This window comes from Diadema setosum, chromosome 22 (assembly GCF_964275005.1).
Source record: "Diadema setosum chromosome 22, eeDiaSeto1, whole genome shotgun sequence".
Classification (NCBI taxonomy): Eukaryota; Metazoa; Echinodermata; class Echinoidea; order Diadematoida; family Diadematidae; genus Diadema; species Diadema setosum.
In genome coordinates, this window is record NC_092706.1 from 30854329 (window position 1) to 30878659 (window position 24331).

The window sequence follows — 24331 nt, forward strand, 5'->3', positions numbered from 1 at the left end:
TTTAACAAAAATAAAGGGGAGGGGGTGCGCTTTCCCTGGATCCGCCACTGAGAATATATTTTATTTTTGTAGGGTAACACAACGTTTCCCAAGCATCATAGTGAAAATATTATTCAGATGCCCATTCTCTTGAACAATGATGGTACAGTATTGGTGGAGATAAAAATTGGGCTTTTAACTTTTTGCGAGATACCAACAAAACACTTATAATATAGTACAGAGGATACAATATTAAGAGGAATTGAAAGTTTATTTGATGAAAATCGGTGAAACATCCAAGATCAAAGTAAAACAAAGTGATCATAATAAAGTGTTTGTCCAACTCTTTATTAGAAATATTCTTTTATAAATATCTCGGCCATTTCAAACCAATTATCATCAAATAAACGTTGAATTCCTCATTTAATGGGAGGCTTTTCATTATCTCACCCCCAAAAATGTTAGAAACCTGAAATTAGGTCTCAATCAAAACAATAGGATCCCTTTAATACAATACATTAACGAAAACACGTATGCAATATGCTTTGAGCTCAACTTCAAATCGTGTTTAACGTAACTGCATTTCTCTAGTGGTGTTTGGGCACGCTGTTGGGTTCTGCACTCATAACACGACATATTGAGAGTAAACATCTCGGGCATTGCAGTCGAGGTGTATGAAGGAGGAAATCTATTACTCAGTAAGCAATTGAACTCCCCGATTCGGGCAATTTACAAAGTGTCGCCTGACGTGATGATCGCAGTACTTTAGTATACAAAGGTTTTCTACGTGCAAAGCGTAGTATCATAAAGCGCATCCAGTCCTCAGCTAACTGAGCGCTGAATGCGTCCGCCCTTCATAGCTATAAGTTCTAACCAAGCTCGTAGCGTACTCGCCTCTCCTACTCCCTTTCTTTTTTAACCAAGCGAGAGATTACCTCATGAATACAGTGTATGCATAACTCAGCGCACCAGTACCTGCCACTACACACACACATCATACCATACAAAAAAGAGAGACTATATCGCAAGTCCTTGCAGGAGCTTTGCGTTCTGCGTATAAAATGGAAGTTCCCGAATGCCTCCCATTCTTGGCGAGAAGAATGGTACATTTGCGGCAGCGCATAAATGGATAATCATGAGGTAATCTCTTAGAGTTGCAGGGAAAAAAATGCGCCAGCCGAACGCTGAGAGCCCCCTGAGGGCACACACTAAATGATATAAAAAAAAAACAGATAACCCCATTGAGTCTCCTTCTCTATAAACTATTATTTTCATCACTCAAACTCATATTATTCACAACCAATGTAATGTCCCCTCCTTTTTAAATTACTAAACCAATGGAAACATCTTACTTGTTCTTTACAGGTTGTAGTCTGTGAATCAATTGTCGTGAAGAATGTCCGGGGTATTTCATCGCATGTGATACGGGCACATCTGAGATGTGGTATATGGCACAGAAATTCGGCTGCTGCTGTTGCCTCTGACTCTGAAATCCGACCTGAGTCAATCACCATCGAAAGTTCGCACACCTGAAGAAAATGAATGAAACAAACTCGAAAAAAGGAAAAGCAAAACGAAACAAGACGTTTGTTGGGTTATGACCATTTTTTTTTCTTGATTATTGCTGCTTCAGAAAACCAGAGTGAATTGCGTGACATTGAATGCTCAGAATAGAATTTTAAACGGCAAAATTGTGAGATTAGCTGGGAGAACCTATCATTGCGGGACCCATTCAAAGGCCAAACCAATTTGTCACAAAGGTCTGATTCTAGAGTACTTCCCAGTAATATTACTGTTTTCTTTTCTTCTTTCTTTCTTTTTGCAAAATGCAATATAGCCTACGCCACCCTTATTTGTTTGGCAAGGTCCACTTTAACTAATCAACACGTCGTATGTAAGTCAGGTGATTTCAAGATATTTGTCTTCGTATTGTACAGTACGCATTTAACTCTTATCCTAACCCTAACCCTAGCATGATATGGACTTCGTGGTAGGTATGTGGGCTGTAGCGCCATGTAGCGGCTGCGTGCTCACGACAGAAGGAAGCTGACCAGCTTTGGTCCGAAGAGCGACGAAAATGGGAGTGCAAAAAGATAGAATATGCCGTTGCTATGGAAAGGCAATTTGAAATAATTCGAACATGTGTGCTGCTTCCCTTTATTCTAAGAACAGCGTTTGTGCCATATTTCATGATAATTGCTCTAAAATGCCGAAGTAGCTGGATCACCAAAAAGCTATGCCCTGATTTATGACAATAATAACTATATGTTGTAACCACAACAACGCAATCAATAACTTTCAATAAATTGGGAAAACAAAGTGTGCACATCTTCATAGATCCTCTATTTCCAGAATATACCCTTAATAATAGAAATGATTATAGTGATAATAATAATAATAATAATAATAATAATAATAATAATAATAATAATAATAATCTCAATACCAATGATGAAGATGATGATGATCATTTCTCTTGTAATAATAATACTACTACCACTACTACTACCACCACTAATAAGAATACATGCTTGTGACTGTGGCGACTAATTTTTTTTTTTTATACATTTGTATTTAGATTCGACCACTTCAGTTTCCATGACAATGTTCTGTTTATCTTATTTTCTGTTACCAAAGGAAATGAAATGTGTATATGTTTTTGTTGAAAGATGAAATAAACTTTTAATTAAATGTATACGGGTGTCTCCAAAAAAGCGGAACGGTGGATTTTCAGTACATTGCGTTCTAAAAGTGATATATTTTTTGACATTATTAGAAAGAGCATCTTCCGCAGAAGACAATGAAACCAACATTATGAAATATGGTGGGGAAATTTTTATTCTACGCCCAAATCTGTAAATGCAGTTATTTTCAAATTTCGCTGGATTTTTGCGACGTATGAGGGAAGAATTTGGGTACGACACGCGTTCCATACGGTGTATTGTGTTAACCCGTTGATCCAACGGCGTAAATCCGTATTGAGGAGGGGGGGGGGGGATGATCGGCGATAGCCACCATCACCACGATTACAAGCCAATAACCGGACCGGCGCAGCCCTAGGGGGGGGGGGGGGGGGGAGAAGCTTGCCCCCCCTTCCACACACACACTTTACAGGGATCAAATGTCCCACTCTTTTCCATGCAAAGTGGGAGGGAAGTGGCAGCAAAAATATGAAGACTTTTTGTTCTTCTTTTTATTTGTTTGTTTGTTCGTTTTTTGCTTGTCAGCCGACTTTCGGAGCAAAATCAAACCTTAAAATTATGAAGGCTTTTTTGTTGTTGTTTCTCTTGTCTTTTGATGTTTCTTCTTGACTGACAGGCGATTTAGACACCCCCCCCTTTCAAAAACGTAGCGCAGCCCTGAATAATGTCCAAATAAATTCAATAAAGTACTGATTGGATATCCATATTTTTTTTTTGTATGTAATAACGTAGTAGATATTTTCCTGTAGCTATTAACTGTATTCTTCAATTTTCTTGATTTAAGTCAGTAAAGCAATCATCCCAGGGGCATCGTTCCGTTTTAATGATGGGGGGGGGGGGGAGGGGTAAGGGAGGGACCTGGAGTTTGAATATCAGTGCGAGGGAGCGGAACAGCCTAGCGGGGGAGGGTGGGTATCCCTCTCCCACACAAGGAAAATTTGGCATTTTCAGACCTGAAATTCAGCGATCTGGTGCACACTTTGGGTGAAATTTGGGATTTTTTTCCTAATAAAAAAAAGTAAGAAAAAAATATTCATAGATAATTGAATGACTACATCGTGGTATTCAGCTCTTGCTCCGCCTGTGTGCGACATCACTGTGAAGGCCTACTAAATAGTGGGGCCTATAACCGGCGTAGCCAGGATTTCATCTTAGGGGGGAGCCGCTAGATGCGAGGGAGCGATGCGAGCGAGGGGGGAGGGAGTGGGAGGGGGGTTTCCCCCTCCCACAGTGAGAACTTTTTGCAAATTGATGTAAATGGTGCAATTTGATGCATTTTTTTTTGCGTGTTTTATCGACTTGAAACAGTTCAACATGTTAAAGGTAGCAGTACATTTTATGTAGATTATTATTGAACAATTTTGCTTATAAAATGGTATCATCTAGAGAAACTTCTTGTATTAATTCTTACACTGAAGATCATGAACACGATCATTAATTTTGACATTGTACAGTCCAAAAACGGCCGTTTGTAGCTATATTTTTTTTTGCTTAGGAAATTAAGGGGGCGCACCGGGCGCAACTGCTGGCAATTACTGGCAGCAACATCAGGAGATGACATAACGATTAAATGGTAGGGAGCGAGCTTGAAAATTTTGACATTTTACAGTTCAAAAACTGCCATTTGTAGCTGTACTTTTTTCGCTTATGATAGGAAATTAAGGGGGTGGGGGCGCACCGGGCGCAACTGCTGGCAATTACTGGCAGCAACATCAGGAGATGACATAACGATTAAATGCTAGCGAGCGAGCTTGAAAATTTTGACATTTTACAGTTAAAAAACTGCCGTTTGTAGCTGTACTTTTTTCGCTTATGATAGGAAATTAAGGGGGTGGGGCGCTACGGGCGCAACTGCTGGCAATTACTGGCAGCAACATCAGGAGATGACATAACGATTAAATGCTGGCGAGCGAGCTTGAAAATTTTGACATTTTACAGTTCAAAAACTGCCGTTTGTAGCTGTACTTTTTTCGCTTATGATAGGAAATTAAGGGGGGTGGGGCGCACCGGGCGCTTACTGCTGGCAATTACTGGCAGCGACAAATATCTCGTAAACACATTTATGATATAATTTGGGGAATTTTCAATCCCAGAAGTGTATACTATTTTTTTAAGGGGTGGGGGGAGGAACCATTCGTTAATTGAAAGTATCTAGATATCTCCCCCCACCCAAGGAACATTTGCATTTCTTTAAACTGAAGTAATAGACCTGGTGCACACTTTAGATGAAACATTTTGAAATCTGTCGATCTAAAGTGTATCAAGTAGAAATGACTGAACGGGGAGAGTATTGGAGGGGTTAGGCCTATCCTCCTCTTGCGCGAGGGAGATTTTGTATTTTCAGAATTGAAATTCAGCCATCTTTGGGTGAAATATTTAGACAGTTTTCTATCAAAAAAGTAAGAACATTTCCACATCTCGGGAGTAACGAGGAGGAGCAAAATGATCTTTGATTGTCCCCAATACTCTTATGGGGGAACCATCCCCCTCCCCCTCCATCGACGGCTTTGCATATGAGGGAGCTTTTGATAAATATAAGGAAATTAAACGTCAATCTCAAAAGTGTACAAAGTCTATCGAAAGGGACCCAGTAGCGGATTTTTTGCATATTCATGATTGCAATTCAGCGATCCGGAGCATAATTCTGGCGGTACTTGTCCAATGGGTATGTCCATAGATGTATTAGAGTCATTATCGTTTCATGAATGATGCAGGAAATGGAGGGGGGTTCAATTATGGCGGTATAGTTTTTGTTATTGTTTTTTTTTTTTTTTCGTACATAATTTGCAGATGGTCCCAAGTTGCTCGCTTCATAGCATGTTTACATGTATAGGCCAATGCTATTTGACGTTGTCAACGTCTGGACCATACCTTATGTCGATATAACTTTCTTCGCGAGCGAGCGCTTGAGAAAATTACGTATACATTATCCTACAAGATAGAGTACTGTTCAGCTCTGTTACCTGTCTGAAGGCGGGCGTACGAACGTCATGCAATATGACAAAAATGATACAATCACATTTCTGCTTCCTCCATTTTTTTTCCCTCAAATTTCGGGGGGGGGGGGGAATGATTGTACAGGCCACCCCCCTCCTCCATTTCAGGGGGTGGGGATATATCCACCCATCCCCCCCCCCCGGGATTTACGCCCATGAGTTGATCCATGTCAACAAAAGATACAGCTTTCACATTGGGCCCGCGTCCAATGTAGGGCTCACACGGGTAAATAATTCCCCATGGAGACGTGTGTTAAAATTCAAAATTCAAAAAAAGTCTCTAAAATAGCTGGGAGAAATGAGGTGTTTCATCTTCACTAACCTGGACAAGTGAGATATAGCCTTTCATCCACCAAATTCCCAAGACAGGTTCTTCGGCTCAAACTCTGTCCAAGGGTCCGCAAAAGCCAAATATCACCTATTTTCCGTACATGCACCCAATGAAACGTAGTCCCTTCAAATCTCACAAGAAAAGCTTTCATCTTCCTATAAAATGCAGTTTGTAGAGGAATTCACACTCAATATCTGCAGCTACTCAGGGTTTTTTTTTGCCAAACATCATTATTGATTTTAATTAGTTTTTCTCTTCATTTATTTTGGTATCTTTGGTACGAATTTGTGAAGGGGTCTGGGACATTCCATTCTATTTACAGATGTGAGCCCTGTATCTTTTGTTGACATGGATCAACGGGCTTACACAATACACCATAATTCTTATATGGAACGCGTGTCGCACCGAAATTCTTCGCTCATACATGTCATACGTCGCAAAAATCCAGCGAAATTTGAAAATGACTGCATTTACAGAATTGAGCGTAGAATAAACAGTTTTGCACCAAATCTAATGATATTGGTAGGATTGTCTTCTGCGGAATATGCTCTTTCTAATGATGTCAAAAATATATTACTTTTAGAACGCAAAGTACTTAAAATCCACCGTTCTCCTTTTTGGAAGGACATCCGGTATAGACCTATGTTTATACGACAGATAATGAGTATCTGAATATAACAACGACCACAGTCCATGGGAGGTCATTTCGAATTAACTTAAAACAAAGAACAACAACAAAAACCAACCAAACAAAAATCATATCTTTTTTATTTGTCCAATAATGTTCTTTTCAACCATGATGAGAAGGCAACATTGTTAATACAGATTAATACACATAATCTCACTTAAAGTTTACTTTGATCGTATATAGAGAGGTTTTGTATGGACTTGGGTCGTTTTTTGAATCACAGGATAGTTCGCTAAATTAGTGGTATGGTAAAAAAATTAGATAATAGAGTTTTGTCAATTTTTTTTCAGCTTTTAGTCCGAATGGCCTACTAAAATGTAATTGCCTACCATAGCATAATGTCCCTTATCGCTATACTAATTAATCATGTGTGTGTATCACTCTTTGTGCACATATGTGTGTATACATGGAGCTACATTGTACATGTCTGCACGTGGTAAATGCGGGAAAATGTCTACCATCTGTCTGTTATAAACAATGATATGTGGACGATGTAACTGAGGAACTGCTAAAGGTATCTAATTGAAAGATTGCACATGCACGAATGAGTGGATGAGCTGTCCCCATCACCTTGTGGTCGCACATACACCTGGACAAGGAACAAAGGTCATTGGTCAAGTTTAAATTGTAAAATGTTACAATTTTCTCTGCAGAGCAGGAAGGTATCTTCATAAAATTTTGTTATACACCCCGTATTACCAGAATCTCTGGGCCATTAGTTCAAATGTAAAGTAAAAATGCTTCAATTTCACTAGTTTTTCAATCTCCAAAAGTGGCTTGATTGCTACATTTCTAGTAAATCTTATAGTCACACCATAATATAGGCATATTTAACATGGACACTGAAAGTGTAAACCATTCCACATAATTCCCCAATAATTCTGTGTTATTCAAACGGCAGAAACTTGGTTCCCTAAATACTTGCAGTTTTGATACCTTTCCCCCACTGTTCTAAAGCCTTTTCCTCTTATTTTCCTTCCATTCTAATTCATTCCTTTGTTTTTCCATAGCTAACTCCACACCACTGTCCAGCAAGTCATGATAATTTTGTGTATGCAGGAATAGGCCTGGACAAGGAGTGATGAGAAAGGGCGCTATTATATGAGTTAAAAATGATCCAAGTCCTGGACTTTGGTCATTCTTACATTTATACAAGATTTCACTCATTCATTTTAGGCACTTCCGGGTGTAATTAGGGTTTATAATTTTTATACAAGATGAATCCTTTCATAATCTACAATTTCTCATATCGAACTGAATTTGGTCAAAAATTGGACTTGGGTCTTTCTTTTTGTATTCAGGTATTCAAATGGGTAAGCACACTCTTTTTGGCTTCTGCATGTTACTTTATAAAAAGAAGTGATTATAGAATTTTCTTCTGCTGTGAGCTGGCAAAAATAGAATATTCACATGCAAATTCATGTGCATTTGAATTTGTTTTTATTATCTTATAACTACAACCACATAATACCCTAGGCATTATTTCCTCGAAGAGTTTGCGCACACACAAACGCACACACACACACACACATTCTTACAGTTTGATAAAACCAATGTTGAAACAAGATCAATTAATAAATACTGACATATCGGGGTTGATGTTCTATGGAGTGATAGATACTGTTCGAGACACTTTGTAACAAGTGAGGGTTCGTTGCACTAAGTGATGATTTTATCAATAAGAGAAATGTGTGATGAACAAAGAAATGTTCTCAGGAAACTGAACACGGTGAAAGTGACATACCTGACAGGATTTTGCCATTTCAGCTGCCGTTGAGAAGAAACCACTGGGCAAGTTGTGGCATCTCACACTAAAGTTTGAAATACTTTGCATTGTACACACCCAACGCGCTAACTCTTTTCCCATTGAGGACTGATATTGAAGATTGTCATTCCAGTAGCTAATGGTCAACGCAAGATCTTGTATCTGTAGGAAAAAAAAGACCAACAAAATTATAAACAAATATTGCAAACTAAACTTATGAGAGAACAAGAAATGTCGCAAGGGTGACTGGTATGTCTCTTTGCCATATCGCATGATTCCTCCTACTATATAGGTCTTCAGTACACTTGTGAGACTAATGTGAGACGACAATTTCACATGATTAGCACAACAGAAAAAAAAAAATAGTATAAAATGAGGGGTTCGAAAAAATTTGCTTTGTAATACATTCCTTAAAACAGACTTCCATTGGCTAAATTATTTTAAAGAAAGAATGCCAAAAATTGGCTTTTCAGTTTGACACTTGACACTTGTTCTGTAACCCTCTGTTGATAATACCTGGTAATCCGGGTACCATGTACTATTCACTGCTAAACTAAGAATTATTACTTGATCTTGATTTTTGTGTACGAAAACCATGCCCAGATAGTAATAGCAGCCACTTCCATTTGAAAGAAAAGTAATCATAGCTTTGCCATTAAACTTACATCATAGCATATCTCAAAATTTCCCATACAACTTTACTTGTTGCATGTCAAGCGTAACAAACATATATAAAAATGTACATGGACCTGAAAAAAACTAAATTTTTTTACAACACATGCCTGGTTGTAGTTGTATGAAGTTTTAGAATAATGTGACAAACGGGGGCTTACACCGTGGCACATAAAAAGTTAAAGACGTTAAATCAAGTGTATGCATTGAACTATCTACAATGTATCGAGAAAATAGTGTAAAATCAGCCTATTACTTTAATCATAATACTAAAATAACAACACAATTTTAGAACTTTAAGCCGGGCTTTTGACCCTTCACCTTTGATCCCACGACCCCAAAATTTCCAAGAGATGTTATTTAAGGCAGTGAAATTTTTATTTCCTATAACACCGTGCTAATGTTTACTTATGTGACCGTGCATCACAAAACCAACAAAGAGTCGCACGCACTGATTTTGTGTGAGGACTGAAAATAGATGAAATGGTTCAACCTAGCCAATCTTCAGGTTTATTCATAATTCCAAAAAGGGCAAGTCACCCTCTACATTATGCTAAAGATTGGGATCATAAAACGAACAGAAAAGCGTACTTTTAGCCATTTTCTAGATTTTTTTTTCAAAGATTCGTGAGATTAGGTGTGTTTTATACAGTCTCTTTTTAACTTCTTATAAACCTTGTACATGCTCTTCACTTTCAACTCTAATAACTTGAAATGATGCTACTTTTTAAAGTCGGCAGTTATCATGGACAGAATGTGTTGATAAACAATAATTCATTTCAGCTTAATCCGATAATCCATTCAATGTTGTTATTCCGATGGTTTTACATCCAGATTTTTTTTTTGTCTCATTCATAGCACAGCTAGCACAGCTTGTTAAAGATTAAGGGCCTGAATAGACTGTACTTCAGAGCCTCTTTTCTCTGTTCAAGCCAAACTGTGCTTGCTGTGCGATGAATGGGACCAAAAAAAAAAGAAAAAAAAGTAAGCTACAGGAGCAACAACAACGAAAGGATTATCAAATTAAACAGAAATTTAGCATGCTCTATTAATACAGTCTGTAAATGATCAATACCAACTTTCAAAGCAGTAGCAAAATCCTTGCAGCGAGTCTAAAAATTCTGCCTAAGGTTTATCTCTAAAAAAAATCCAGATTCTCAAGGATCACTCCACTTTTGAAAGACCTACACTGGCTTCCGATTCGTCTATGAATATTGTTTCAGATTCTGTTGATTGTATACACAAGTCACTCATCGGTCAAGCCCCCACTTACATTTTTGAATTATTGATGCTTTATCTCGCAATCACACTCATAATCTGTGCAGTTTTAATGACGCTCTTCTCTTACAAATTCCAAATTCCAACACGCAAAACAAATATAAGATTGGGGGACCGAGCATTCGCTTTTCCATCTTCCACACTGTGGAATAACCTACCATTAGTATTGTCAGGATAGCAGTCTCTAAATCACGACTCAAAACACATATTTTTATTTAAGTGTCTATAATCATCAAGTGCATCAGAAGCTCTTGCAGCACAGATGATTATCTCTATAGATTTTGCGCTTTATTAATTTGATATACAGTAAGTTATTATTATCATTATTATTATGATTAATATTATTACTATAACTATTATCATTATTATTCTTAAAGCTCAAGATTGACTTGGTTGACCCCTTCCACTTTTTTTTAGTTTATATGTAGAACCGAAAGGTGCGACTTTTTGTTGGTTTTGTGATGATACATAATGGCAAAGGCACATGTTATGAAGCTGTAGTTAAAGGCCGTGTCACACCGTTCCGGGCAAGCTACGCGGGCTTGTGGCGAGGAGATAGTTTTCAGCACGTAGAAGATTTTCAGCGGGCGAACAAGAATGTTTGCAATTTTCATTCATGCCTTGTCATACCGTATCTGGGGAAGTTTTGCGGCTTGACTTGCGGGGAAACAAAATAATTTACTCCAAGGAGCTCTCCGCAGTTGGTCCGCACCTGACAGTATCTAGCGCGTATCTCGCCTGTAGTGCCCGGAGGTGCTCACGCAAGTCCGATTTAACCGCAGCCAAGTTTTGAGCATGACCAAAACTTTTTCCGGGCGAGTCGCGGGAATGCCCGGAGAGGTCCACGCAGAACGCCAGTAGGAGGCCCTTAGCGGCAGCACTTCCCAGGCAACTCCCACGCAGGTACTTCGCAGTCCCGTATGCAGCCAAGATAATGAAATTCTGTGGGATTTCAGCCATTCCATCAGAGGAATTCCTTCACTGAGTCGTCAGCCCCCACGCGACTGGTACAAAGGTCACACAGTATACTCCCAAGTATGATTTAAGTAGAACGCGTCCAGCAAGTAAGACACATGCGCTGACTCGCTCAAATCCTTTTCCGCCCTCAGGAATGTCCGGTATGCTAGAAAATCCCTGTAACAAGCCCGAGTAGCTTGCCCGGAAAGGTGTGACAGGGCCTAAACATGGTTGCGAGTAAAAAAAAATATGCGTGTGCACCTCCGGGCGACTACGGTTGAGATACGTGCTAGGTACTGTCATGTGCGGATCATCTACGGGGACCTCCTGGTAGTCAAAGTTGTTCTTTGCAAGTCGCACGCAAGGCTTGCCCGGAAAGGTGTGACACGGCCTTAAGGCCGTGTCACACCATAACGCGGTCTTGTGGCGAGGAGGTAGTTTCCAGCACGTAGAAGATTTTCAGCGGGCGAACAAGAATGTTTGCAATTTTCATTCATGCCTTGTCATACCGTACGGGGGAACTTCTGCGGCTTGACTTGCGGGGAAACAAATTTACTCCAAGGAGCTCTCCGCAGTTGGTCCGCACCTGACAGTGCGCTAGCGCGTAGTTGCCCGGAGGTGTTCACGCAAGTCCGATTTAACCGCAGCCAAGTTTTGAGCATGACCAAAACTTTTTCCGGGTGAGTCGCGGGAATGCCCGTAGAGGTCCACGCAGAACGCCAGTAGGAGACCCTTAGCGGCAGTACTTCCCAGGCAATTCCCACGCAGGTACTTCGCAGTCCCGTATGCAGCCAAGATAATGAAATTCTGTGAGATTTCAGCCATTCCATTAGAGGAATTCCTTCACTGAGCTGTCAGCCCCCACGCGACTGGTACAAAGGTCACACAGTATACTCGCAAGTATAACGGGTCCAGCAAGTAAGACACATGCGCTGACTCGCACAAATCCTTTTCCGCCCTCAGGAATGTCCGGTATGCTAGAAAATCCCTACACGTAAGAAGCCCGAGTAGCTTGCCCGGAAAGGTGTGACAGGGCCTAAACACTGTTGCGGGTAAAAAAAAAAAATATGCGTGCGCACCTCCGGGCGACTACTTTTGAGATACATGCTATAGGTACTGTCATGTGCGCATATCTACGGGGACCTCCGGGTAGTCAAAAAATGTTCTTTGCAAGTCGCACGCAATGCTGGGGTGACACGGCCTTTAAAGATCTTACCTGACAGATCGAAGCCTTGTCTGCAACGACCTTATAGAAGTCCGTTTGAAATGTTGAGTTGAACAAGTCCACTGTTACTTTGCGCAGCACACAGCTGGAGCACATTCCTTCCGCCAAGTCAAGTAGCAGAGTTCTTCCGCAGTTGAGACGGTCAATACGTAATGATCGCTTATGGGAGAGAACATTGATAGATTGAACAATTATGATCACGAAGAGTGATCAATATGCGTAAAGTTAAGAGCTATTTTTGAAGAGGGGAGGGGTCAGGGCAAACGTAGGAGTGATATTTTGAATATTTATACCTTGATTGACGTAGTGCTGGAAAATATTCTAGAAGGGAGAATGAATGTCTTGTCTCTTCCATAAGAGCCAGAACTGAGAGTCTTGGGTTTGACTCCATCAAGACTGTTCTATGAGACCTAAATACAGGTACGATACAGGACACGCATTATGGCGTCCCGCCTCAAGACACGATGGGAAATGGCAAAAAATACTGGTCTGGTTTCCACAATACCGTGAAACAGTTTGATTTCTCTCTTCGAGAAACTCGCTAATTCTGCAAGAACAGAGCTATAGCTTGCCCAAGTCATATTTCCTCCAAGGAGACAAGTTAAACAATGGTTTTAATCGAACATACAATGTTTCTGGGAGAGAGAGGTGCTTGCGGGCTGAGAAAATGTCCCTCAGAATCACGGTCTGTAAATCTCAGATTTTCTTGTCAAGTTCGGATGTTAATAACCAGTGTCAATGATTTGTGTCTTGACTATAAATATCTACTTTTCGGAGACAATTGGAGGACATTATATACAACTTTGTGGTGTCATCTCTGGTGTGTACCTGGAACTTATATCTGTCAACTAGTTCATCAGTCCCATCCATGGCAGCTGGTGTAAGAACCAAAATATATATATAAAGGTAACCCAGGAACAAAAGCCTCCAAGTATAAATTGCCGAAAGGTATTACAAATGACAGTATCTTGTATGCCCTTGTTCTCATAAAAACTGCCGACAAAACTGTGCCTGAAGGGCTGAACGGAACTGACTTCTATCTTGGGGAGCTAACGCAAGTGTATCCCACCCGGAACATTGAAATTTGCCTCCATTTTGTAATCTCGAGGGTCTCACGTGACACCAATGACGACCCTGATACATCGACCCTACACAATGACTCTATTGAGAATGATCCCGAGGAGAATGCAGTCAATCAAAGTAAGGACATACGCTAGCGCTCCGCGGAATCAATGCCAGCTTTTTGATCTACAGTGTGATGCGAATGAACGGATTTCTATGAACTGCAAGTGCATCAATCAACGGGTAGACCAGCTTTCAATGGACTTGAAGAAAGTCCAACATGCCGGGGAAGCTATACTTGACACCCCACGTAGTGATGCATCTACTACAACATCGCATCTCCACCAATCATCCAAAGGCAGATCGAACACGCGCCAAACATCTTTACTGCACCCGCCAACTACAACTCGGCCTCAGCATCCTCAACCAGTGTCAACATCCACAATTACACCACAACAACAACTACTATCTCAACCAGCTACAACAAGCTCCATCACTTAAATACCAACCACCGAATCTTTCCAGCCATCAGACACACCCACTTGCTCTACAAAGAGGTGCCAATGATCAACACCAATTCGGCAGACCTCTCAAGCAGCAAACGAGAATGGCGACATCACGAATTCCACCACACTTGGCCTTCAATGCACAACATCGACATCGATCCATACATGCCAAGCTATGTCTTTTGTTTTGCAAGGCCCACCCCCAATACGCGGTAGGCCTCCACTGATGCCAAACTTTGGTCCGCCATTAAGTCACGGGAGCCCATACTACCTCATAGGGTGCGAAACGTGCGGTGAACCAAAACATCGTGCCTTGTCACGCAGACACACCTATCAGCTGCAATGTTGGAAATGTGCAAACTACGGCCATAAGGAGAAGTTCTGCCAATAAGCCAGTTCGTAGTTCCACTTTGCGCATGTGCAGAAAAAGGTCACTGATACCAAAGCGCACGATGATTCTTAAATTCACGGGGATAAGCATCTGTCATAATTATAATGATTATTCATGCAATCCTTGTACATCATACTTGCCATTACATCCACCTGACTGCAAACCTGGTATTTGTCATATACGAATATAAACATGGTTTAATGCATTCAATACAAACCAAAGAAATGGATGCTTCACCCGAGGGTTGTTTGACGGACCATTCTGGTCACCTGGCCTCGCTGTGCAAGATCATTTTTGTTTAACACGCATTCCATAAATTGTTACGCCGGGCAAACCTACCAGTATGCATTATGTTGCTTTGAATGTGAGTGAAGTGCCTAACCAACTAAGAAAATAGAAAGGTCATTTGTACCAACGTGCACATGAGCTAATACGAACTGGCTTATTCTAGGTCCTTGGCCAAGAAGAGAGAGCAACTGAACATGTTGAAGATAACGCTGACTCTGTCTGCATTCCCACTCAGTATTTAGAACTGAAAACAATTAATCTCACAGATGATAATGATGGTTTTACTGACGAGCATAGTCAATGCTGTGCTAATCTTTCAAGGCCGGGTTAAAACTTGGTCACTTATTGTGTCCGAAGTTTCTTTGACAAACTAGATGAAGTCCGATTTATGTTATCGAATATTAAGCTCAATATCTTATGTATATCTGAAACATGGCTGCTTTGCAGAATACAAGATAATCTAATTCAAATTCCCGATTATACGGTGTACAGACAAATAATCGGCGGGGAGGAGGTGTATGTATATTTGTTCATACTTCACTCACTTTTATGAAACGTGATGAGCTCTATAATGATTCTCTCGAGACTATTTGGATTGAGTTACCACGGACTACACTTTATAGACCCCCAAATGCTGATAGTTTAAAGATATCATATTGATACATTAGAAAAAATCATAACGGAAGAAAAATAACTCATAATTCGAGGGGATATTAAATATGATTATAAAAGTAATGATGTAAATAGTGATATCAGTAATCCAACTTATGATGTACTATGTTTTTTGATTTTCGAAGATTTTTGATTTTCGATGATTGGAAATAAACTATGATTGAATTGAATTGAATTGAATTGAATGATATTGAGAATTTATTTATGCTGACCCAACTTGTGAGTAAGTAAAGTACGGTTGCCACCAGTTGTAAATGTCTAGATTAAATATTAACCTCTATCCCCGAATGTCATGATTTTTGTGGAGTGGCAAAGGTTTCCTTTAGTGATTATCTGATTTATACATGTGTGGTATTTCATAAGAAAGATTTTGGACATAATTTGATACATTTTCGTGATTTTCGATGATTTAGAAAAGTGCAATATATATCATTTTGAAAATGATTAATATGGACAATACCATGGAAATGAAATGGAACAGATGGAAATCTGCATTCCTGGACATTATGTGATAATTATAATAATAGTACACTGTAAATGAATATCATTTATAACGCGCTTATTACAATGTTTCTAAGCGCTGAGCGTCTCAAAGAAGCAATTAGAAAAAAAAGAAATTCAGTCATTGAGTAGATACAAATTGTAGTACGATAAACATGCTCCGATTAAACAATGTAGATTAAAACGTAGACATAATCCATGGATGACACCAAATATTATTTAGTTGATTTATAGAAAAGATTGGGTTTTTTTTTTTTTTGAAAAAGAAGTCTGTTTCTGTCAAATCTCCGGAAGTTTTGTCAGAGTATCGGGGAGTTAGAAATTAGTTAACTAAAGAAATTTAATTAAGTAAGAAAAAATATTGTAAAAATAGTGAAGTATTGTATAAGGAATTGAATAGAATTCAAGGTGATAGTAAGCATAAGTCTATTATACCTGGTGAACTTGATGCTGATAAACGAAACAGTTTTCTGTTTTCTTTTAAGTTCGATGATATCGATTCAAACAGAATCTTTACATTATTATCGAATTTACCAACAGATATTCAGTATGGATGTGTTAGAAATGGATGCAAAGCTTTAGCAGATTGCTGCACCAGTGATTTTTTATGTCTCTTTGCAGTTTGTTTAATGAAAGCCTAACAACTGGTCAAGTACTTGCAGATTGGAAGAAAGCAAGAACTACACCTGTTTACAAAGGCAAGGGTTCTTAAAATGACCCTACCAATTACCGGCTAATCTCCGTAGTTTGCCACATATCTAAACTTTTGGAGAAAGAGGTCCAAAAACAGTTTTTGAAATATCTTCAACGTAATGATCTGATCAATATCAATCAATTCGCTTTTCTTCCCGAACGTTCAATCCAAACGTGTTTGCATCGTGTTGTAGATGACTGCAATGGTATGAAGCGTTTAATAACAATGAATGTGTAGTAACTTGTTTTCTTGATTATCTATGTTTCGATAGTATTGATATGAATATTTTGCTGACCAAGCTTAAATGGTACGGAGTTCAGAACTTTGAGACTATAAATGGTTTTCCACTTATTTACAAGTCAAGCTGTCCGAGCACATGGATCTTTATCAAAGTTCCGTGACATTAGAGTGGGTGTGCCTCGTGGTAGTATTCTAGGGCCCATTCTTTTTTTGTTATTCATGATGATGAAACTCAGTGTTCTAGATTTGCACAATGTAATATATAGGCGAATGATGAGGGTATTCATACCACTAGTAGGCATGTCGATGAAGCATCCTCACGTCTGCAGTCAGATTTGAATGATTTATATCTTTGGTATATACTATAGGAATAAGTTAAAGATCAATGTTGATAAAACTAAAGCAATGGTTTTCAGTATCTCCAAAAAAATATGATCAGAATATTTTTATCAATGCCGAACGTATAGAGCAAGTTCACAGTATAAGGCATTTAGGTATTGGAATTGATGATAAGCTATCATGGAATAATCATGTACGACAGTTAAAGGGTATGTACAGCTCTGGTCGAGGCGAAAATTTAGCCTATAACATTTTGCAAGATATTCAGAAAGCACTCTATGAGATGTCAAAGAGCATGCAATTATAAGTGGTATCGAAAGTTTATTTGATGAAAATCGGTTTTGAAATAACTGAGATATCCAAAAATAAGGTGAAACAAAGAGATCCTAATAAAAGTGTGGCATGTCGCCTTTTGTTATTATCACTTTTTGGGATATCTCAGCCACTTCAAAGCCGATCGTCATCAAATAAACGTCGAATCCTTCTAAAAATTACACGCTTTTTCATAATTCATATGAGATTTCTCTTTATCTCACTTAAGAATGTTCAAAACATGAATCCCCCACCTCAGCCAGTACTGTACAGTCCCTTTAACGGAGCAGCTAGTTTGTAAAATTTATTTATTACATAAGATGTGTAAGTTTGTCAATCAAAATGTGTTGAACCCTCTGTATCTCACACTGAAACAACCTTGCATACATTATGCTTCTTATGTCTGGGGCCAGTGTACTTCTAAATCATTGGATAATTTTCTACGTCTGCAAAAGAGAGCAGCAAGAGTGGTGAAAAGCAGTCAGGATTATCATGGTGCTGATCTTATCAAAGAACTTAAATGGCGATCATTCGAGCATTGGAGAGATTATTTCTTGGCAGCATGAGTATACAAATGTGGGTATAGCTCCCACTCGTATTATTAATGAAATAGAAATGGTCTGTGACAGGCATTCTCATGACACTCGTTCAGCCGAGTCACTCAATGTGGTAATTCCAAATCTTGCATGTTTCAAGAAGTGTTTTCGTTTCTCAGGAGCACATGTATGGAATTCATTACCAGACACTTTACAAAATGCCCGGACTGTTCCGAATTTTAAGTGTATATATAAGTAGTTATATTTTCTGTAATGTATACTTTTGTTGTGACCATCTCATCTTTGTAATTTAAGGTATTATCACAGGACCTTGATAAATAAATATGTTTCAATAAAATGAAATAAAAATAACAATATGACATTTTCGAGTAACCTCAAGGATCATTACGTTTTGCGACTGCCTAAAAGGGAGAAAATTCGCTTATCTTTTTAAATCATATTACAGTCTTTTCTGACTTGATGTTAAACTTCTATCCAAAATTTTAATTTCATTACTAACGATCCGTCTCAGTTTTCAGAACAATGAATGATTTCAGCAAAAAGGTTTAGGATTTCAAACTCCATGACACGCACACACAGACACACAAACACACACACATAGTTATGACTTCTACATTCTCTTTGAACATTTTTTTTTTCGATTTGAAAGCCAATGACCAACTCACCACTTGGTTACAGCGCACCATGAAGACAACTCCTGACTTTGTGTGTTCGGACATATCAGGAGACAGTTTGTATTCATCCCATCGTTCTCCCACTGCTTTAGCTGCCTCCTCAGTGTGACATTCAAACGCAACATCAACGCAGAAATACTGGTGGGCACATCTTGTCAATCCGCTAATAATATCAAGACGAATCTCATCACGTAAGGTTGAGATGAAGTACAACAGGTAGCGGAATTGCTCAAATTGGGCAAGGAGTTTGTTTTTCAGTTGGTTGTACTCTGCGCGATTATCGGTGTACACATTTTCAATGTAAACTCTTCCAATATATTCTTGGAACAGTTTGTGGGGAAACGAAACGGTTGATGAAACGAAGGATTGAATATTGACATTGCGCCGACGCCTCCTTTTGATGACATCTCTTTCTATTGTCAAAACCCCAACTCTGCAACATGTTTCCATAGCATCACGACACTCTCTGAAGCGATCTTCAGGAAACGTCATATTGTTTTGTAACACACCATTCAATGCTATCTCACTTATGTCTTGAATCGCCCTACCCGCTTCCTTCAAATGCCAAACAGCGTTCTGATTCTCGAAATTTTGACATGCTTTTGACGCGTAGTGTTCTTCCAGGAAAGAGATCATTTCCCCAAAAATCTCAGAGAAAGTTTGCATTTTTGTCATTTCCATTCGTCTCTCTTCACTGAATTCTTCCCACATTAGGCAAAGCATTGCACAGTAGATGGGAAACGGGGCCATGTTTGACTGGATTACGTCATTTTCTTCCATGAACGTGATTAAACTTTCTGCAAGGGCGTCCTTCTCTCTTGTCCGAAAGTATTTCTTGATATACATTCTTAAATTGTCCTCGTTAAATCCGTCGACCTTGATGAATGTGTATGCTTCGGCAAGGCTTTTGACAACAGTGAATTCATGTTTTCTCCATGGCCTTGTGGTCACAATTACCTTGCATGACTGATATTGCTCTAATCCTAAGATTCGAATGACTTCACTGCTGCTCCTTTCTTCGAGTTTCCCGCTAAACTCGTCGAATCCATCAAACACAATTACAATTCTATTCAAATTTTTTAAGATATATCTGTCTATTTGGTCTTGTGTTGCTGGATTCATATCTGAGAAATATTTTTGCACTATTCCACCAATACTTTTTCCGTCGGTAACATCTCGAAGAGGGATTACAAGGACCATGTCGAGATCCTTGAGAATCCTTCCTTGGCACCAGTCCCAGGCGATTTTAGAGCAAAGCGTTGTTTTACCTACGCCACCCTCGCCCTGGAACAGAAGGCGCCTTGAAAGATTTAAGCTTCCATCATTGGTAAAAAGGTCTTCGTACGTTATAGGTGTAATTTTGAGTGGGTCACTCTGGTCTATTAGACTCAAGTTTGTGTAAATTTCATCCAAGTTAACACGTTCCATAAAGTTTAGTGGATCCACCGTGACCTTGCGTCGTGACTTCCGGTAATACGCCTTCAGTTCTTCTTTGATTAGCTCTACTTGTTCCTCCGTAAGCGATGGTGAGAGAGGTGCTGATTGAAAGCAATTCCAAGACAAAAATGACTTGTCTATTGAAAAATAATTATAATTACGCATACTCTGCATACTTATTGTATTATATACTAAAGACATAAACCGACGACGTCAGGTAAGTTATGTGATCATTCTGAGCAATCTAACATTTCCATTCCTCTTTCATTTTACTACTCTCCATTTCTTTAAACACATTACAATTCAGCTTATGTATTAGGTGTTATAAAAAAATCCCAACTTCGATCCTTAATGACTACTTAAAAACTACATACCAGAAAACACTGGCATTGATATAAGCAATAGCTGAATAACGTACAATTTTGTTGGAGGTAATTTGAAAATGAAAGCATAATTCAGTTTCATTAAATTGAACATTAATTTTTCAGTAAGGTTTCAGATTCTGCTCTTTTTCAACTTTCTGTATAATACTTTAATTTTGCACAGGAGTTATTGGTGTGTATGAGAGTCAGTGTGTTTAGTTGACACCCAGACAATGATCATGAACAATGACCAGGATTTGAATGCTCTATATTATTCCTTTATAAGGAATTTCACCATCACAGCTAGTCTTAATTCATTCTGAAATGTGCTGTATGCAAGCACATGGAAACATGTGTGCGTTCACTTTTTTCATGTGCATTCATTTTCCCCTTTGCCATGAATTCAGACTAGCAGTTCCCTGGGCAATCCATCATGATTGATGCATTCATGATAAAGCGTTCATGTGCCTTGGAGCAGAACTCTAACAAGTTTTTATCCATGTCTATTGTTCAGGGTCATTGTAAGCGCAAACTCACATTCACATCATTAGTTCCTGTGCAAATTTCAAGTTTTGTTCAGAGGGTTAAGATTTGACCAAAATCTGGAACAGAACATTGGAATTAATCATGGATTCCATGAAATTGATTCACGCTTTCATATTCGAATCACTTCGAACTAAATAGTGCACTATTTAGATATCTAGCTATCTGATACAGTATACAGTTTTCGAACGGTTAAGGATCAAATTTGGAAATTTTCTTTTTGTAACACTTAGTACCTTAGGAGTGATTGCTTTTGTGCACGGATTATTGTTCGTGTTAGCAATATCATTAATCGTTTTAATATTACCTTTCAAAACAAACCCTAAATTCAAGATATGCGCAATTTCTGTATTCGAAAAGATGCTGCATTTACTGTGAAATAGAACACGTTTTTATTCATTATGATTCCACATCACGCCTAAGTAACCCTATTTTCTATATAAAGCTGTACGTCGCAACTCTCTTAAAGTTCAATCACTTTCTTTATGGATTCTCCAGTTTGTCACCGAATTTCAATGGCGGGAGTCAGATATAATTCATTAATGCCTGTATGCAAATTGGTGCTCTTTGGAACATGTCAATATTTGAATTTTAATAATATGCGTTCTCGACTCTAGGCGAATGCTTGCCAATTCTCTTCAGCAAACACAGAAAAAGAAACAATGAATTGTTCATGAGAATGATGTCTGTGGAAGCTCCAAACTGTACTTAAATCACAATTTATTATAAATTACAATGTGACACGTAAAAATATGTATATTGCTAAATAAGAAATACAGATGCAAAAAAAAAAATGTTGTACTGAATTCAAACTTCCCCATACCCAGCATTAATGCTTCTTCTTCATCAATTCGTTTTGGTCTCCGCCAGCAGGGAATCCAGCCGCATCCTGTGAAATGGAACATCAACGTAAATCTAAAACAGTGGCATCAATGGTGATATAATGTATGTGATACATATATTGTGACACTGAATATAAAAAAAAATCGCCCGAAAAGGACTTTCGTTAAGGGTAGTTTGCCAAAGAACCATTTCAAAGCTTTAGAAAAATATCTGATTTGATATGAATTGGCTTTCTTAACCTATAATTCAAATGAGGGACGGGATATGCACACTCGTGTAATGATTAGGAAAAAACAAACATGATGTCAAACACCCTAATGACTACATTTAATGCATTATATGAGATAGAGCTGGATTTTTGCACACTACACGAACAAACTCCATCCATATGAATAATAGCAACTTTCAAAGCAGTCTCAAAGTCCCTAAAAGTTTCCAAAAATGATTGAAGTTGCAAGTAAACTGCATGTAAAGGGTGTTTACGAAATTAAGAAGAGTCTCTGAGACAAAAGTTACAGAAATCTAAAAAAAAAAATGTTCTGGAAAACCAATAAACATCACATTTTTCTCATTTGTTGTATCAATTCATTTTACAGTAAGGTACAGGAACAATAATTGCTCTCTCAGAAAGTTCAGATGAGTAAATTTTGACTAGGTTGTCCCCTCTCACTATTTTAAGTCCTTTGAAATCGGGTAGCGCGAATTTTTGTTGGTTTTGTGATGTCAGTTCACGTAATATATTTAAATGTATAAGCACACACACAAGCATTTTGTGATCATTTTTATCGGTGTTAATCGTACAATGATTCTTAGTCAGTAATAACACATAAATTTACGCAAAGTATACTATTGATAATTTCTGTTATATATATGCGTATATATATATATATATATATATATATAGCTCTATGGAGGACTTGAAAACAAAACACACAAACACATGTAAATGAATGAATGATTAATGAAACAACAAAATATCGCTCGCCACCTTTTCTTGGTAGGAAGTGCGGGTGATACTTCTGCAGAAACTTTCCAACGAGGAGAAAAAGGATGGATACAGCGACGGATACACCAATGAGTATTCCAGTGATGAAACCAACATTATCACGCCTTCCTGAATGTTGATATTGACACAACGAAAGCATGAAATCCTCTCATTAAAATATCAAACATGGACATAACAATTAACATGACATGTTAGTGCAACATGTTATTATGTATAAGTTAATGAGTAGTGCAAAGAAGTATTTCACTACACGTACTTGGTTACGCCAATTTCACACAATAAGCATTATCACAATATCATTGAATAGCTGCAAGACTATTATCTTTTTTTTTTTCAAGGAAAAATGTTCACACATGAAGTTATTAACTCAGGTAGAATCTGGTTACAAATCAAAATCAATATTACAGTATTTCTACCTCTTTTCCATTAATCTTTTAGTATTGCCAACAAAAGCTATCAACTGCTAATTTGTCATTGCTCAGAAAAAAGGTAACTTTGTGCACAACCTGATACAGGTAGAAGAGTGATTTCCTTGGTTGACTTTCCATTCAGCGAGTCACCAGTAGCTATACACATGAAGGTTTGCTCCTTTCCTTGTTCAGTTGAAACGGTTATCGTTTCACTCCTCTCGTATGTGCTGTCAGATAACATTTTCTGTCTCGAAACCACGGAATTTAGTCTCTTTCCAGATTTTTCAGTCCATAGCATAGAAATGTTAGGCTTGAATCCACTCACGACACACGTCAGGTTGAAAGTGGCAGTGCCAGGTGTGGTAATTTGGTATGTACACCCACTCTGTCGGGACTGAGTCTTATCAACGCATTCCTCGATTGTGTGTTCTGATGCCATCGCTAGGGGAAAGAGAAAATTAGTTGCAAAATATTGAATAAGGATTTTGTCTATCATTTATTTTGTCCTGGAAAGACAGCACAATATCTAGTTTAGAAGATTTCGATTTCGATTTCGATTTATTTTCATATTTCTCGATGAAAAAATACATAAAATATAACAAAATTAAATGAAGTACATGATATCAAGCTGGAGACATACATAAAATATTGCAAATATATAAATCATATAGTGGTCGATCTATGAAGTTTTGAATCTGTAAATAAATGCTAAAGAAATATGAAGGAACCTACTTAAAAGCGAGCTTGTTGAGCGTAGGTTCCAGTTAAAATCGAGTTAAAGATTAAGATGGGGAGCACGGGTACAACAATGACAGAAACATCGAGAAAAAAGTACAATTATACAGTTATGTAAGATGACAGAAAGCAGATTAAAACTTGAAAAAAATGTATATAAATATGA

The 24331-nt window shown here is 38.4% G+C and overlaps 1 protein-coding gene across 1 annotated transcript in view; it reads right to left on the bottom strand.

Annotated features, from left to right (window-relative positions):
- LOC140245560 (uncharacterized) overlaps window positions 1–20359 on the bottom strand; it is a 38374-nt gene extending 18015 nt beyond the window's left edge. The window contains exons 1-4 of the mRNA XM_072325126.1: window positions 18821–20359; window positions 12585–12752; window positions 8441–8623; window positions 1332–1508 (exon numbers count right to left, since the gene is read on the bottom strand). Coding sequence (XP_072181227.1) covers window positions 1332–1508; window positions 8441–8623; window positions 12585–12752; window positions 18821–20257 — 1965 coding nt within the window. The 5' untranslated portion in view covers window positions 20258–20359. The remainder of the gene's footprint in view (window positions 1–1331; window positions 1509–8440; window positions 8624–12584; window positions 12753–18820) is intronic.
- Between the last annotated feature and the right edge of the window lie 3972 nt (window positions 20360–24331).